At 49.5% G+C, this 17,687-nt stretch overlaps 1 protein-coding gene across 2 annotated transcripts in view; it reads right to left on the reverse strand.

Annotated features, from left to right (window-relative positions):
• Positions 1-8,977: 8,977 nt before the first annotated feature.
• Positions 8,978-17,687, reverse strand: part of STK33 (serine/threonine kinase 33) — a 74,412-nt gene continuing 65,702 nt past the window's right edge. For both annotated transcript variants that reach the window (XM_077286618.1, XM_077286620.1), the window contains exons 10-13: positions 16,016-16,101; positions 14,866-15,084; positions 12,258-12,341; positions 8,978-10,068 (exon numbers count right to left, since the gene is read on the reverse strand). In XM_077286618.1, the coding sequence (XP_077142733.1) occupies positions 9,889-10,068; positions 12,258-12,341; positions 14,866-15,084; positions 16,016-16,101 (569 nt within the window). In that variant the 3' untranslated portion in view covers positions 8,978-9,888. The remainder of the gene's footprint in view (positions 10,069-12,257; positions 12,342-14,865; positions 15,085-16,015; positions 16,102-17,687) is intronic.

Raw genomic sequence — 17,687 nt, forward strand, 5'->3', positions numbered from 1 at the left:
AACCTTAATAGATACCTGTGCATAGAATTCTCCAAGGGTGCCCAAACTTCTGCATTAGCCCATTTTCCTTTTTGTATTTTTTTAAAATGTAAAATATGAAGAAAAAAAAAATTACATATATATTGTTTGACTTAAATACAAAGGAAATGTGTCATCCGTAACTTTCAGCTTTCTAGAGATCGTTTCATCTTGAACTTGTTTAAAGGGAACCTGTCACCCCCCCCCAGGCGTTATTAACTAAAAGAGCCACTTTGTGCAGCAGTAATGCTGCATTCTGACAAGGTAGCTCTTTTAGTTCTGGGTGCTGTAACTGCCGAAATAATCAGTTTTGTAATTTGTCCTAAATACTTTTTCTTCAGTCAAGGAGGCAGGCGTTTCCCCCCTGCTTCAGACGCCACATAGCCGTCACTCAAATCTTCTTGGCGCCGGGCACCGCCTCCTCACCGCTGTTTTGAAATCTGCTGGCGCCTGCGCTCTTTTCTCCTGCCTTGAGCAGGCACAGTGAGTGCTGCCCATCCATCCTCATATGCAGTCTAGCTGACTGCGCCTGTGCGGCCGCCCTGCCTGTGAATACCAGCCCCCGCAATGTGAATTAATCAGAAGACACTGCGGGGCTGGGATTCACAGGCAGGGCGGCCGCACAGGCGCAGTCAGCTAGACTGCATATGAGGATGGACGGGCAGCGCTCACTGTGCCTGCTCAAGGCAGGAGAGAAGAGCGCAGGCGCCGGTAGATTACAAAACAGCGGTGAGGAGGCAGCGCCCGGCGCCAAGAGGATTTGAGTGATGGCTGTGTGGCGTCTGAAGCAGGGGGGAAACGCCTGCCTCCTTGACTGAAGACAAGGTATTTAGGACAAATTACAAAACTGATTATTTCAGCAGTTACAACACCCAGAACTAAAAGAGCCACCTTGTCAGAATGCAGCATTACTGCTGCACAAGGTGGCTCTTTTAGTTAAAGGGAAGGTGCCACCAGTTTTCTTGTAGTTTGTTTTTTTTGTGAAATTAAGCTTAAAATAGTAAATAAAATGTATTAATGCAATGTTTGCTAACATTTCTATATGAAAAATATTATATATTTTCTTACAAATATATATTGACCACTAGGGGGAGCATTTTCCGTTTTAGACCTCAAAATGCTATAGTAAGACTTACCAGCTTTACTGTTAGCTGGAAAATTGGGGCAGTAACTGCTGACATCACCATTTCCCTCCCCTTTTGGGTGGCCTATTATCCCTGGGGCAGAATGAAGAGCAGCATCACAGGGCAGAGCCATTTTGTGTGTGACTGTTCTGTGTTCTGCTATCACCAGCAGTTACTGCATCAGAAACACAGCTACAGAGTTTACAGAAGAGCAGAACACAGTGGGCTCAGCAGCATGGTGGACTGGAGGAAGAGTGAAGACATGTGGTGTTTATGTATGGAGCAGCATTATCTGAGCAGAGCTGTCAGTGACTCATCCCTCAGTAATATAAGAAGGAGATCCAGGTCTGCAGTGAGTGGCCAGGCATTGTGGAGGGAGGGGAGAGATACATTGTATGGCAGAGAGAGACTGATGGGAGAGCGAGACATGTCGAATGATGAGTGAGACACATATGGAGCATGATGTGGAGAGAGATACACATGGAACAGCAGGGTGAGACACATGGAGCGTGATGGGGAGAGAGATACACATGGAATAGCAGGGGTGAGAGACATGTAGTATGATGAGAGACACATGGAGCGTGATGGGGAGAGAGACATGTAGTATGATGAGTGAGACACATGGAGCGTGATGGGGAGAGATACACATGGAATAGCAGGGGTGAGACACATGGAGCGTGATGGGGAGAGAGACATGTAGTATGATGAGTGAGACACATGGAGCGTGATGGGGAGAGAGATACACATGGAATAGCAGGGGTGAGACACATATGGAACGTGATGGGGAGAGAGATACACATGGAATAGCAGGGGTGAGACACATATGGAGCGTGATGGGGAGAGAGATACACATGGAATAGCAGGGGTGAGACACTTGGATGATTTTGATGCGTTTCCGCAGTGTTTTTGGACGCGCGGAATCGCATCAAATCCACAGTGTAGTGCACAACCAATGATAGTCAATGGGAAATTGAGAATTGTTGTGCACATGCTGCGGAAAAATACGCGCGGATTTGCAGGGTTTTATTTTACGCAGCACGTCAATTCTTTTTGTGGATCTGCAGCGTTTCTGCACCCATTGACTACCATTGAGTTAGGCAAATCCGCAGCAAAACAGCAGGTGTAAAAATCTGAGGTTTTGCTGCGGAGTTGCGTGCGATAAAAGCTGCGGAGGAGGAAGAGAGTGTGGGCGGAGACTGTGAATATGTGCGTGTCTGTGTGCGGGTGTCCATGTGTATCTGCGTGTGTGTGCGGGAAAAGGGAGTATACTGCTGTTTTTTTTGTTTGTTTGTTTTTCAGGAGATTGAGGGCGTTGCACGGTTAGCTGACTAATAAAGATGAGAAAGTGTGTAGTGTTTTATTTCATTAAAATACTTTATTTTGGCTGTGTGTTTATTTAACCCCATAACAACTATAGGATTAGTAAAGGATAGGTGTCTTATTGACGCCTCTCCATTACTAAGCCGGCTTGATGTCATCTTACAATACAAAGGTGACATTAACCCCCACAAATATTACCCATAAGACACCTCTACAGGGTAGCGGGAAGAGAGGCCAAGTGCCGGAATTGGCGCATCTTAGAGATGCGCCATTTCAGGGGTGGCTATGAGCTGGTGTTTGTAGCCGGGGAAGGGTGCAATATCCATGGCCCCTTCTTAGGCTATTAACATCAGCCCGCAGCTGTCTGCATAGCCTTTTCTGGTTATTAATTATAGGGGGACCCCCACGTTGTTTTTTGGGGGGTCCCCCTATTTTAATAGCCAGTAAAGGCTAAATATACAGCTGCGGGCTGATATTCATAGCCTGGGAAGATCCATGGGTATTAACCCCTTCCTAGGCTATAAACATCATATAGTTCTCACATAATACCACCATATAGTTCCCATATAATACCATCTTATAGCTCACACATACCACCATAGTATTCTCATATAATACAGCCATATAGATCACATATAATACCATTATATAGATCACACACACACACACAACACCATGTAGATCACACATAAGACCACCATATAATTGTCACATAATAATGCCACATAGATCACACATAATCCCACAATATAGTTATCATATAATAGTCATATATTTTTTACATTATTCCACCATACTGCTCAAACATAATACCACCATAAAGATCACATATAATACCGTCATATAGATCACACATGCCATAATACAGATCACACATAATACTTGTCCGCATCAAGTGTAGTCTATATGACAGTACTATGTAAAAAATATATATGGTGGCATCATGTGTGATCTATATGGCAGTATTATGTAATAAATATATATGGCGGTATAATGTCTTGTCTTTATGGGAGTATTATGTGATAAATAGATATGGCAGCATTATGCGTGTTCCTTTTGGTAGTGTGCTGTTCTATGGGGGGGGTCACAGAGAGAGATACGGTGGAGGGAGCAGAGTATTTCAGGAGAGCAGTGTGCTGGTCTATGGGGGGAGGGGGGGGGGGGGGGGAGTGTGCGAACGCTGAAGCTCACACGCTGAGACACATGCACACAACTGTATACTTAGCCTTTACTGGCTATTAAAATGGGGGACCCCAAACAAAAAAAATTACGTGGGGTCCCCCTATAATAACCAGCAAAGGTTATGCAAACAGCTGCGGGATATTGATAGCCTAGGAAGGGGCCATGGATATTCCCCCCAGGCTAAAAACCATCATCTCTCAGCTGCCCCAGAAATGGCGCATCTATTAGATGCGTCTTTTCTGGCACTTTGTCCGGCTCTTCCCACTTGCCCTGTAGCGGTGGCAAGTTGGTTTCATATTTATGGGGTTGATGTCACCTTTCTATTGTCAGGTGACATCAAACCCACAGCTTATGAGACACCTATCCATTACTAATCCTATAGTTGTATTGTAAATAAAGACACAGCCCGAATAAAGTCCTTTCTTAATCTTAATTAAACTATACTTACCGAACGCATAATCCCCGAATCCCTCGTCCTCGTCTCCTGCAACAAAAATAAACCACAGATATTCCTCACCTGCCCGCCGAGAAGATAATCCATAATGTCCCACGACGATCCTGATCACTTTGAGAGCAGTCACATCAGTGATATGACTGCTCTCAAAGACAGCCGGCGATAGACTGACAGGATGAGATCGCCCCCTGCAGTGGATCACTGCACCACCGTGAGCATAATTTTTTTTTTATTTTTATGTGAACGTGTATGTAATGTAACTTTTTTTTTTTTTTTAAACTGAGCTCAGGTAGCGGCAGATGATACTACTCTCCCATCAGACATAGCCCAATGGGAGCAGTAGTCTCATTGGCCCGCGCCTGCTTTTTTACCGCAAGTCACCGCTGCAGGTCACAGTCAGCTGCGGAGTCACACTGACATCTGCCAGCATGATCCTGCAGCGCTGTGACCGACAGTACCGGCGGTAGCGTTACCGCAGGTGACAGTCACAGCTCCTGTTATCGCAAGCACTGAGCTGTGTGTGCAATGGGGAAAGACATGCAGGGAGAGAGGAGTGCATAGGAGCGAGAGCGAACAGGCACAGGGGGATGGAGAGCACACATGGGGAGAGACACAGCACCCATTGGGAGAGACAGTCACCTCCAGGGTCACAGAGGGAAGATATATAGGGGAAGGAGCAGGGTGACTGCAGCACAGAGTATTTCAGGAGAGCAGTGTGCTGGCCTATGGGAGATCACAGAAGAGATATATGGGGGAAGGGTATGTGATCCCTGTTGTGCGCATGCTATGTCTCCTGTTGTGTGACTAACATTCTTGCCATCCCCCCCTTCCCCCACCTTAATCCCTGTCCTGTCAGCTGCCCTGCTCTTTCTCCAGGTGTCAGCTCCCTCTCTGCAGGCTGTGAGTGCAGCTTACCGGAGATAACAGGGTCTGTGTGTGAGGAGGCGGAGACAGAGCAGGAGAAGCACACAGGGAGGGCAGCGTGTGAGAGCAGAGGATGTCTGCCCAGGACACACAGTGCCTGGAGTACAGAGGAGCACGGAGGTAAATCACCCGCACTCCCCATCCTCCGGCTCCAGTGAGCCCTTCTGTCCTGTGATAGAGTAAGTGGAGCTCGGCAGATAGCACTGGGTTATAGTAAAATGGCGGCTAGTCACACCTACAGCAGTCAATTGTGCAGCCCACAGAGGCGTGCCCAGCTCACTGCTAATGCTGCTGCAATGTTAGAGATAGGAGATAATAGACCGGCGCCATGTCCATGGGGTGCCGTAATATGACACTGTTAGTGTCGTGAACTGCTGTGAAACCAAGATGTCAGCCCCCAGTGCCTTCTTTAAACGCCTGGGGGGGTGACAGGTTCCCTTTAACTGTTCACAATAACAGTAATTTTGACCAGGAGTGCCCAAACTTTTACATGCCACTATATAATGCAAATCTTGGCAAGCTTAAATAGGCTGTCCTGGATTACATATAGAGGAGCTTCTCACAAAATTAGAATATCAACAAAAAGTAAATTTATTTTAGTTCTTTAATACAAAAAGTGAATCTCCTATATCATATAGAGTCATTACACACAGAGTGATCTATTTCACGTGTTTATTTCTGTTAATGTTGATGATTATGGCTTACAGCCAATGAAAACCCAAAAGTCATTATCTCAGAAAATTAGAATACTTTATAACATCAGCCTGAAAAATGATTGTAAAATCCGAAATGTTCCCTGCTGAAATGTATGATCAGTAAATGCACTCAGTACTTGGTCGGGCTCCTTTTGCATCAATTACTGCATCAATGCGGCGTGGCATGGAGGCGATCAGCCTGTGGCACTGCTGAGGGGTTATGGAAGCCCAGGATGCTTTGATAGCAGCCTTCAGCTCGTCTGCATTGTTGGGTCTGGTGTCTCATCTTCCTCTTGACAATACTCCATAGATTCTCTATGGGGTTAAAGGGAACCTGTCTCCTCCCCCCCCAGGCGTTTGTAACTAAAAGAGCCACCTTGTGCTGCACTAATGCTGCATTCTGACAGAGTGGCTCTTTTAGTTCTGGTCCCTGCCAACGCTGCAATAATCGCTTTTATAATGTTCCCCTCATACCTCGAATTTGTCTGCCTTCTCTTCCTTCATTAGCGTCCCCAGGACCTGCGCTGTAAGTTCGAAGGGCAGCGCAACTGCACATGCCCGAAAAAAAACAAACAAAAAAAAAACACCCTTACAGCGCAGGCGCCGGGGATGCTATTGAAGGAAGGAGGCGGCGCAGAGGCCCTGAGTGACGGCTGTGGTGCATCTGTGTCGGGGGGGAAAGACCTGCCCCCCTGACAAATTCGAGGTATGAGGGGGCACATTATAAAAGCGATTACTGTAGCGTTGGCAGGGACCAGAACTGAAAGAGCCACCTTGTCAGAATGCAGCATTAGTGCAGCACAAGGTGGCTCTTTTAGGTAAAAATGCCTGGGGGGGTGACAGGTTCCCTTTAAGGTCAGGCGAGTTTGCTGCCACTCAAGCCCAGTGATACTGTTGTTTTTACACCAGGTATTGGTACTTTTGGCAGTGTGGACATCTCCAAAAAGCTTGTCGGCAGAGGGAAGCATGAAGTGCTCTAAAATGTCAAATCGCCCACCTTTCGCCCCATTCAAAATAAAACAACCATTCAGAATCGCCCGATCAATTTAAAAAAAAAAAAAAGGAAAAAAAAAAGGGCATTAACCTGATTGCTAAACGGCGCAGCGAGAAAAAGTCAAAACGTCAGAATTACCGTCTTTTGGACGCCTCGACACAGCCTTAAAATACAATAACAGGCGATCAAAAGACCAATAGAAGTAAAATTAATTGAGACATCAGTAGGTTAAGTGTTTTTGAATATCCATATTGAATCAGGAGCCCCATATAATGCTCCATACAGACATTTGCCCCCATATAATGCTGCACAAATGCGGATTATGGCCCTATAAGATGCTCCATACAGATATTTGCCCCATATAATGCTGCACATGGCCCCATAAGATGCTCCATAGATTATGCCCCATATGCTGTTGCTGCTATTATATTAAAAAAAATAAATAAATAAATAAAATCACATACTCCCCTCTCGTCGCTCAGGCCCCCGGCACTTGCTATAGTCACCTGTTCGCGTTCCACGTTTGGCGCCGCTGTGTCTTCCACATCCTCTGCACTGACGTTCAGGCAGAGGGCGGCGCGCACACACTAATCGCATCATCGCACCCTCTGACCTGAGCGTCACTGCAGAGGACGCAGAAGAAACAGCAGCGCCGGCGTTAGAACGGGGGACAGGTGAATATCGCGCACTGAGTCATACTCATCTGCTCTCGGCGCAGTCCCTGCACGTCCCTGGTTCTCCGGGCGCCGGCAGCTTCTTCCTGTAGTGAGAGGTCACATGGTACCGCTCATTACAGTAATGAATATGCGGCTCCACCCCTATGGGAGTGGAGTGGGGTCCATATTCATTACTGTAATGAGCGGTACCATGTGACCGCTCACTACAGGAAGAAGCTGCCGGGGCCCGGAGAACGAGGGACGTGCAGGGACCGCCCCAGGAGCCGGTGAGTATGATTAGACAGCTGCAGCTCCCCCTCCCCTGCCGACCGCTGGGTATGACTCGAGTATAAGCTGAGAGGGGCAATTTCAGCCTAAAAAAATGGGCTGAAATTCTCGGCTTATACTCGAGTATATACGGTAGATAAAAAATAATCTAGACATGTTTAGTGTCTATGAACTCGTAATGACCTGAAGAATCATAATGGCAGCTCAGTTTAGCATTTAGTGAACCTAGCAAAAAAGCCAAACAAAAAACAAGTGTGGGATTGCATTTTTTTTTGCAATTTTGCCGCACTTGGAATTTGTTTCCCGTTTTCTAGTACATGACGTGGTAAAACCAATGGCATCGTTCAAAAGTATAACTCATCCCGCAAAAAATAAACCCTCACATTGTCATATTGAGGGAAAAATAAAAAAATTATGTCTCTGGGAAGAAGGGGAGCAAAAAATGAAAATGCAAAACTAAAAATACCCCTGGTCGTTAAGCATTTAATCCCTTAGGAATTCTTTGCAGGTGTTTTTTGTTAATTCTAATTTACTGAGATAATGAATTTTGGGTTTTCATTGGCTGTAAACCATAATCATCAACATTAACAGAAATAAACATGTGAAATAGATCACTCTGTGTGTAATGACTATAGAATATTTGGCTTTTATCATAAGTCATATTGCACGACTCGTTAGAGGGTTGATTGTGACTTGTAGGATCGCTACTTCCAACAGGTGGCGCTATAGAGTTAAGTCTTCTTTTTCTCAGAAGAGGCAATTTGCATATTTAATTTTCCAGAGGAGCATTGTACGGCAAATAATCCTCCTTACCTTGACAAGCCAGAGATGGTATGTCACTCTCCATAAGGAGAAACGTTACCCCTTAGACCCCAGTCCAGAGCCTCTCACCTAGCCAAATCAGTTCTCATGCTTCGCACTGACGAGGGCCAACAGCCCGAAACACCGTGTCTGCGAATTGAGATACTGATTTGGCTTTTATCCTAAGTCATATTGCACGACTCGTTAAAGGGTTGATTGTGACTTGTAGGATCGCTACTTCCAACAGGTGGCGCTATAGAGTTAAGTCCTCTTTTTCTCAGAAGAGGCAATTTGCATATATAGAATATAGGAGATTCACTTTTTGTATTGAAGAACTGACATAAATTCACTTTTTGATGATATTCTCATTTTGTGAGGAGCCCCTGTATATGGCTGCCTTCTTCCACAAGTAGTGCCACCCACACGTACAGGTTGTGACTGGTCACTGATCTGCCACTATTTCAGCCACGTCCAGCAGTATACAGGACAAGAGGTCAGACGAGTGCGGCCAAGAGTCCTCGAAGAAGACAAAGTTAACTTTTATAAAAAGACAAACCAGCAAGTGAATTGCCCGCTTTCAAATAAAATAAAAATTGTCTGCAGTAGGAAGGGGTTAATTAGGGGAACAATAATTCCCAGCCAGGGCCGTGGATCACATAGGATCTACGTAGAGATCACTAGTCCTACATACACAGCGCACAAGAACTGACAGCCACTGCTGAAATGACTTAAATGGAAAGTCTGTGGAATGAACACATTAATCTGAAATGGCCGTGTAACCAGTACGGGGGTCGGCCGTGTAACCAGTCCGGGGTCGGCCGGCTCCGCTGTTGGTTACACACTCAGATTTCACAGCGTTTTAGCAGCACGTGTAGGAACAGTCTATTGGATCTGGGCTGAGACTTTCCACCATTTTAGTAAAATAAAAAGGGTAAAATCCGGTCCCTTATAAAAGTCTCTCTGCGCTCGCAGGCAGCAGATGTCTTGTGCCGCAGGCACCTGGAGAAGAGACGTCATCAGCGCCACTTTTCCTGAGGGTTACGGGAGAATACGACATAGAAAGACGACTGGTGACGGATGGCTGTGGCAGCGGGCGGTGTGACCGGCGTTTTTTTTTATCCTGCTCTCCTGTGACGATTCCGCTCTTTTTCTGTCTCCTTTAAGGCACTCATAGTTGGGGGACATAGGGGGCTGCAGCCGTGTATCCGCACCTAGAGACGCTAGAAAGAGGTGAGGAGTCTGATGATCCCGACCATCAGTGCAGTTAAAGGGCCGGTGCGCGCTGTCAGTTCAGGTTCTGACAAATTTCCATTGCAGTTCTTGACATTTGTCAATTGTTCACACTTTGCGGAAAACGCATTGTCTTCTGTCTGCTCCTCATCGTGGGGTTGGGCCCCTGTTACTTTGGCAAAAGAATTCCTATAGTCTGATACTACAATGTCTTTTTTATCCGAGGGGTGCTCAGTGGTCCGGGGGACACCCTATGTCCCAGACTGGAGCTCGTGCTGAATCCCGGCTTCCCAGGGGTGACTCTTATGGTCCGCAACAGAGAATTGTCCTGGCTGTCCTGGAGACGGATGGGCTTGGGCTTTGGAGACATTTTTCTCTCCATCTTTGGGGAGGAAAAAAAAAAAGAAGATATACATGTTAAATTATCCCACTTTCCCTTCAGGCTCCTCCCTTCCTTTTCCTGCCCCCTTTTTCTTCCAGGCTCCTCCTCTTTCCCTTCAGACTCCTCCGTCTCCCCCCTTTCCCTTCAGACTCCTCCGTCTCCCCCCTTTCCCTTCAGACTCCTCCGTCCCCCTCTCCCTTTTCCCTGCAGGCTCCTCCAGCCCTCCCCCCCCACAACTTTTCCTTTTCTTCAGGCTCCTCTGTCCCCCACTTTTTCCTCTCTCCCTCCAGCATCGTCCCATTTATCCTCCCCTTCAGCCGCCTCCGCTCCCCCCCTTTAGGATCCTGCACTCCCCCCCATTTTCCTCCCCTTCAGGATCCTCCGTCTCCCCTTTTTTCCTCCTGTCACGTTAATGTATAAAATGGAGTATGGTTTTCATTTCCCCCTTGATATCACACACATGGTGGGCTCAGACCCCCCTTCCCCATCCCACTGCCTTCGCTGATCTAGGCACAATCCCTGTTTAACTTGAAACTCCAGGGGGAGCCTTGAAACTCCTCTCTGCTTATTTCCCCCTCCCGTCGGAATGTTAATTAGCCATGCAAGTCTCTTGTCTCCAAACCCATGTGCTTGCTGTAAAGGGGGGGGGGGGGGGGGAGATACTAAATAAGCCATAATGCGCCGTCAGTGTATGATAGGAATATTCCAGATACATATTCGGAACGTGCTTTGGTATAGCTTCATAACAGGGCCTTTGGCTGGAGTCTGGCACCAAGAGAACCAGAGAAATGGATTTCTCCTAAACAGAGTGGAATAGCGAGACAGAGTTTAGAGTCATTAGAGAGCTAATTTTAATATAAGATGAATGATGTGTGTGCTGTGACTCTGCTAGGTTCTCGAGCCCATTTAGGAGTGTTAGAAGTTTGTTACCAAAATGTGCACCCTGGCAGCTAGGGGAGGGTGTAGGTAAACCAGCCCCTTTAGTGATGTCACAAGTATAAATCACTGCACTCAGCCCGGCCATCATTCTTGCCTGGGACCTCACTGCATCAAGACTCCCTGATGAACTGGGATATCTGGCTCATCTCACCAGATGGTTAGCTGAAATGATCTAAGCAGAATGTGAGTGTTAATCTTCTTTTATCCCTGTTTGTTTGTTTTTATAATTGCTTGTACATACATTAAATTGTCTCATATTGTAAAATCTTTATAGAATTTTGTAAACACTGCCTAATCTTTTATGGCGTAAAATATAATATGTACTAGCTTCACTTTCCTTGCTCTAAAACCCTAAGTCCTCTGAAGTTAATTACGCTACTAATTTGGGTTGGCTCGAATCCCTCTGTGGAGAAATCTGAGCTGGTGGCAGCGAAGTGTGTTCTGGGCTAGGTGGGTACAGCTGGCAGAGACGGAATGGGGTTTTATAAGCTATTGTCTGGCTGCAGCCTGAGCATTTATAATTCCCTCGCTGCAGGGTGCCTGCTAGCCAGTCCACAGTGAAGCGGCCCATACGGTGACGAATTATCCTAGGTGTAGTTCCCTGACTGACCTGAGGGTAAAGGGGGCACCGGAGAGCTGCAAGTTCCAAAGCGGAACTGGAAAACAGGATATACTTAAATCCCTGCAGTTCATGATATATTGTAGCAGCAGTGGGATAACTAAAATAAGCCCCTGTGGTAAACTGATAGATCAATAGCCTTGTTTGTGCTTTCGTCACATTGTAGCAGTGGTGGGATAACTAAGATAAGCCCCCATGCACATGTGATAGCCGTGTGCTGGCCAAAGGTCAACCCCCGATTCGTGACACCTGCCCTCCAGGATCCTCCGTCCCCCCTACCCCCCCCCCTTCCTTCAGGCTCCTCGTCTCCTTTTTCCTCTCTCCTTCCAGGCTCCTCTGGCGTTGTCCCCTTTATCCTCCCCTTCAGCCTCTTCTGTACCCCTCCACCCCTTTACCTCCCCTTCAGGATCCTCCGTCCCCCTCTCCATGCTCCAGCCAGTGACGCTCAGCCTGCACACTGTTTTCCTGTTCTTTATCAAGGGAGATTTAGGAGACCCCATACAGATATTAGAGGGTCCTGGAGGAATTAGTGGGGTCAGCTGACATCTATAATATGGGGTCTTTACAGTGACCCATCTCTGTTGCCCCCTTTGTCTGCGGTGCTGTTTTGGGGGCTCTGTATATGCCCTACCGCATTAGAAGGACTGAGACTTGCGTTCTTCCTCAGGACGGTGCCGTTTGGTAGAGAACTGGACATGAGCTTCTTGTTTCCGACCTAAAGGGAAAGAAATGAAGATTTGTGAGCGGCGGCAGAGAGGAGAAGCGGTAACAAGGGCGGGAACCGCTGTGCAGCCCATACAATAGAAGGGGCGGACACCGGAGAGGAGGCGGCAGCCGCCATGTGTCAGTCACAGATGCGCCGACAGTTGAGCGAGTGTGAACAGCGGCCCATTAATACCAGGTAAGGCCGGCAGATGGGCAGCGCAGGAATCTGACCCTTAATGACCCAGAGGGCAGATGGGCAGCGCAGGAATCTGACCCTTAATGACCCAGAGGGCAGATGGGCAGCGCAGGAATCTGACCCTTAATGACCCGCAGGGCAGATGGGCAGCGCAGGAGTCTGACCCTTAATGACCAGCAGGGCAGCGCAGGAATCTGACCCTTAATGACCCAGAGGGCAGATGGGCAGCGCAGGAGTCTGATCCTTAATGACCCGGAGGGCAGATGGGCAGCGCAGGAGTCTCACCCTTAATGACCCAGAGGGCAGATGGGCAGCGCAGGAATATGACCCTTAATGACCCAGAGGGCAGATGGGCAGCGCAGGAATCGGACCCTTAATGACCCGCAGGGCAGATGTGCAGCGCAGGAGTCTGACCCTTAATGACCCGGAGGGCAGATGGGCAGCGCAGGAATCTGACCCTTAATGACCCAGAGGGCAGATGGGCAGCGCAGGAGTCTGATCCTTAATGACCCGGAGGGCAGATGGGCAGCGCAGGAGTCTCACCCTTAATGACCCAGAGGGCAGATGGGCAGCGCAGGAATATGACCCTTAATGACCCAGAGGGCAGATGGGCAGCGCATGAATATGACCCTTAATGACCAGGAGGGCAGATGGGCAGCGCAGGAATATGACCCTTAATGACCCGGATGGTGATTTATTTTTTCACTGCTACTGTCCGCCTGGGTCTGTACAGGGTCTTAACCCAGGAGAACTCCGTGCACTGATTGGGGAACTCGTAATTACGGTGTAATTGTCGTGTGGCCGAGAGGGATTTGTGAAAGTCTTTACTTTTACCTTTCACAATAAGTAACGCGCCATGAGGTTGTTACGTAGATATCAAATGTGCAGGGATGAGAGCCGGGGTCCAGGACGCTACTCTGCGCCCCGTCACCTGTATTATGCTGCGGTGGAGCCGCTGCAAGGAGCGATCATTGGCCGCGGGTCCGGTGTACACAGCCCTGGCTGCAGAAAGCTGGATGATCTCTGGAACAACTGTGCAGGTAAGATGTGCAATATGGAGCTCGGGAAGGAGACATTTACCCCCGAGCACCGGCACAAGTGTAGGGTCTGAAGCTGCCGACGGATCTCGTGTTCGCAGCCACGGAGCTTTACACAAAATCCTCATCCCCCACAATCAGATGAAACAAAGCTCCGCATACGGGGATGCGCGTCTGCGCTCTGCGGCCGGCCTGTCTGTAAGTCAGAGGCTGACATTTACTGTCCAGTAAAAAAAACGTGAAAACGTCGCTCAGATATACGGCGCGGCGCGAAAATATCAGATCCTCCAATAAACCGCAAATAACAATAAAACGTAGACTTTATGGGACAATGAAGGAAAACATCACTTGTTAAATGGGGTTGAATGCTGCAGTATCTTCTCCACGATCACGGGCAGATGGCGCTGCCGCCGTAAATCACCGATCAGTTACCGGGCAGACTGCACTGCTGCCGTAAATCACCAGTTACCGGGCAGACTGCACTGCTGCCGTAAATCACCGATCAGTTACCAGACAGACGGCACTGCCGCCGTAAATCACTGTTCAGTTACCGGACAGATGGCGCTGCTGCTGTAAATCACCAGTTACCAGGCAGACGGCACTGCCACCGTAAATCACCTGTTACCGGGCAGACGGCACTGCCACCGTAAATCACCAGTTACCGGGCAGACGGCACTGCCACTGTAAATCACGAGTTACCGGGCAGACGGCACTGCCGCCGTAAATCACCAGTTACCGGGCAGACGGCACTGCCGCCATAAATCACTGATCAGTTACCGGGCAGATGGCACTGCCGCCGTAAATCACCAGTTACCGGGCAGACGGCACTGCCACTGTAAATCACCAGTTACCGGGCAGATGGCACTGCCGCCGTAAATCACTGATCAGTTACCGGGCAGATGGCGCTGGTGCTGTAAATCACCAGATACCGGGCAGACGGCACTGCCACCGTAAATCACCAGATACCGGGCAGACGGCACTGCCACCGTAAATCACCAGTTACCGGGCAGACGGCACTGCCACCGTAAATCACCAGTTACCGGGCAGACGGCACTGCCACCGTAAATCACCAGTTACCGGGCAGACGGCACTGCCACCGTAAATCACCAGTTACCGGGCAGACGGCACTGCCACCGTAAATCACCAGTTACCGGGCAGACGGCACTGCCACCGTAAATCACCGATCAGTTACCAGGCAGACGGCACTGCCACCGTAAATCACCGATCAGTTACCGGGCATAGGTTCAGAGAACACTGGGAGCATACACAGTACCGGGGGGCTCACTGCCTTCGCTGTGTACCGGTTTGGTTGGCGTGGACGGTTTGCTGCTGCAGCTGTCGGTCTCTGATGTCCCATTGCTACTGGCTGGGCTGCTCCGATCCTCGACTACGTCCAGTATGGCCGCCCTGGGAACGCCATTTGAATCTCCTTCCAGACGGTCGTCGTAGTCTGGGCTGTTTCGCCACGTCTTCATCATTTCCAGAACATTGGATGGTCTCTGGTCGCTGCTGGTGTCCCCCTGACAAGTAACGTTATCAGAGCGTTAGGTCTCCTGCATCATTTTATACTAAGGGGAAGCGCTAACCTAGCGGCACCCATTCCACCCAATTATCCGGAGACAATGGTGTCCGGAGGGAGAGGACAATGGAGGACAGGGGCGTCCAGTGGGAGAACGGGGGCGTAGAGAGGTTTGGAGGAAGACAAGATGGGGGATGGGGGGGGGGAAAAGTCAAGGGACGGAAGGATAAGTTATATATGGAGGACACAGTGGTCAGAGGACAGTGGGGTCAGGAGGGAGGATGACAGAGTGGTCAGGAGGGAGGACGACAGTGGTCAGAGGGGTCAGGAGGGAGGACGACAGAGGACAGTGGGGTCAGGAGGGAGGAATACAGAGGACAGTAGGGAGGAATACAGAGGACAGTAGGGTCAGGAGGGAGGACTACAGAGGACAGTGGGGTCAGGAGGGAGGACTACAGAGGACAGTGGGGTCAGGAGGGAGGACTACAGAGGACAGTGGGGTCAGGAGGGAGGACGACAGTGGTCAGAGGGGTCAGGAGGGAGAACGATAGGACATTGGGGTCAGGAAGGAGGACGACAGAGCGGTCAGAGGACAGTGGGGTCAGGAGGGAGGACAACAGTGGTCAGAAAACAGTAGGGTCAGGAGGGAGGACGACAGTGGTCAGAGGGGCCAGGAGGGAGGACGACAGTAGGGTCAGGAAGGAGGACAACAGAGTGGTCTAGAGGAGGATGGAGGGCATAGGACAACTGAGCAGCAGCCTTCTGCCCATTGAAAACACATGAACATTCGTCTGAGCGTCCGTGTGTATGGGGGGAGAGGGGGCCGATAGCCAGTGGGTCAGTAACCTGCATCACGCAGTTATGATTTCTGGGGGTCTCTGGGTGGGAGGATACGATGAGGCGCGTGTCCATGTAATGCTGCTGGCACCTACTGTGATCCAGGAATTGTCGAGCAGTTCGTTGGCGGTGATCCGGTCAGCAGGATCCACTCTCAGAAGTTTCTGTAGAACGTCTTTGGCTGAAAACAAATTGAAAAAACAAACAAACAAAACACTTTACTATGAGAAGCGCATCACGTGCGGCGTCGCTACGCATCCAGTCACATCACGTGCGGCGTCGCTACGTATCCGGTCACATCACGTGCGGCGTCGCTACGTATCCGGTCACATCACGTGCGGCGTCGCTACGTATCCAGTCACATCACGTGCGGCGTCGCTACGTATCCAGTCACATCACGTGCGGCGTCGCTACGTATCCGGTCACATCACGTGCGGCGTCGCTACGTATCCGGTCACATCACGTGCGGCGTCGCTACGTATCCAGGCACATCACGTGCGGCGTCGCTACGTATCCAGGCACATCACGTGCGGCGTCGCTACGTATCCGGTCACATCACGTGCGGCGTCGCTACGTATCCGGTCACATCACGTGCGGCGTCGCTACGTATCCAGGCACATCACGTGCGGCGTCGCTACGTATCCAGGCACATCACGTGCGGCGTCGCTACGTATCCGGTCACATCACGTGCGGAGTCGCTACGTATCCGGTCACATCACGTGCGGCGTCGCTACGTATCCGGTCACATCACGTGCGGAGTCGCTACGCATCCGGTCACATCACGTGCGGAGTCGCTACGCATCCGGTCACATCACATGTGGAGTCTCTACGTATCCGGTCACATCACTTGCGGCGTCGCTACGTTTCCGGTCACATCACGTGCGGAGTCGCTTCGTATCCGGTCACATCACGTGCGGCGTCGCTACGCATGCAGTCACATCACGTGCGGAGTCGCTACGCATCCGGTCACATCACGTGCGGAGTTGCTACGTATCCGGTCACATCACGTGCGGCGTCGCTACGTATCCGGTCACATTGGGAATGGCATCGCTATGTCAGAATGGTTAATCTATTTCTAGTCTCTGCTTGCTGTCAGTGAATGGGACGATTTTCTTTACATCTGAAGATTTAAAACTCGCCCCGGTCTATTGATGTAGACGGAGATGGTGATATAATTGTATCTGGTCTACACAATCATCTCTGCAAACTTTGTGCCCAGTTCTCAGTACCTCCGCTTGCTGTGATTCAGGAGGACCCTGTCATGTGATGGAGCTCGACACAGGCACAGGAGCACGGCTCGACACAGGCACAGGAGCACGGCTCGACACAGGCACAGGAGCACGGCTCGGTACAAGAACAGGAGCACGGCTCGACAGGCACAGGAGCACGGCTCGACAAAGGAGCATGGCTCGGTACAGGCACAGGAGCACGGCTCGACACAGGCAGAGGAGCACGGCTCGACACAGGCAGAGGAGCATGGCTCGGTACAGGAGCTTCCGTCTGTTGATCACATGAACAGTCGATCACATGAACATTACAGGATTTTTATGTCCTGAAAGAAACAGCAAGCAGAGATCTTGAAACTAGGTAAAATAACAATGACAGAAAAAAACAAAATTGTATAAAGAATTTTTGTAGGATCTGGAATATTCCAGAACATTACAAGCTACTTAACTTTCCAGAAAAGGGGGCCATGTTCTGTTCTGCGGGGTCCTGCTGCTGAGAGCGATTTCCTGAAGCAGACCGGAGGCTGCGAGTCACCGCTCC

Source organism: Ranitomeya variabilis, chromosome 2 (assembly GCF_051348905.1).
Source record: "Ranitomeya variabilis isolate aRanVar5 chromosome 2, aRanVar5.hap1, whole genome shotgun sequence".
Taxonomy (NCBI): domain Eukaryota; kingdom Metazoa; phylum Chordata; class Amphibia; order Anura; family Dendrobatidae; genus Ranitomeya; species Ranitomeya variabilis.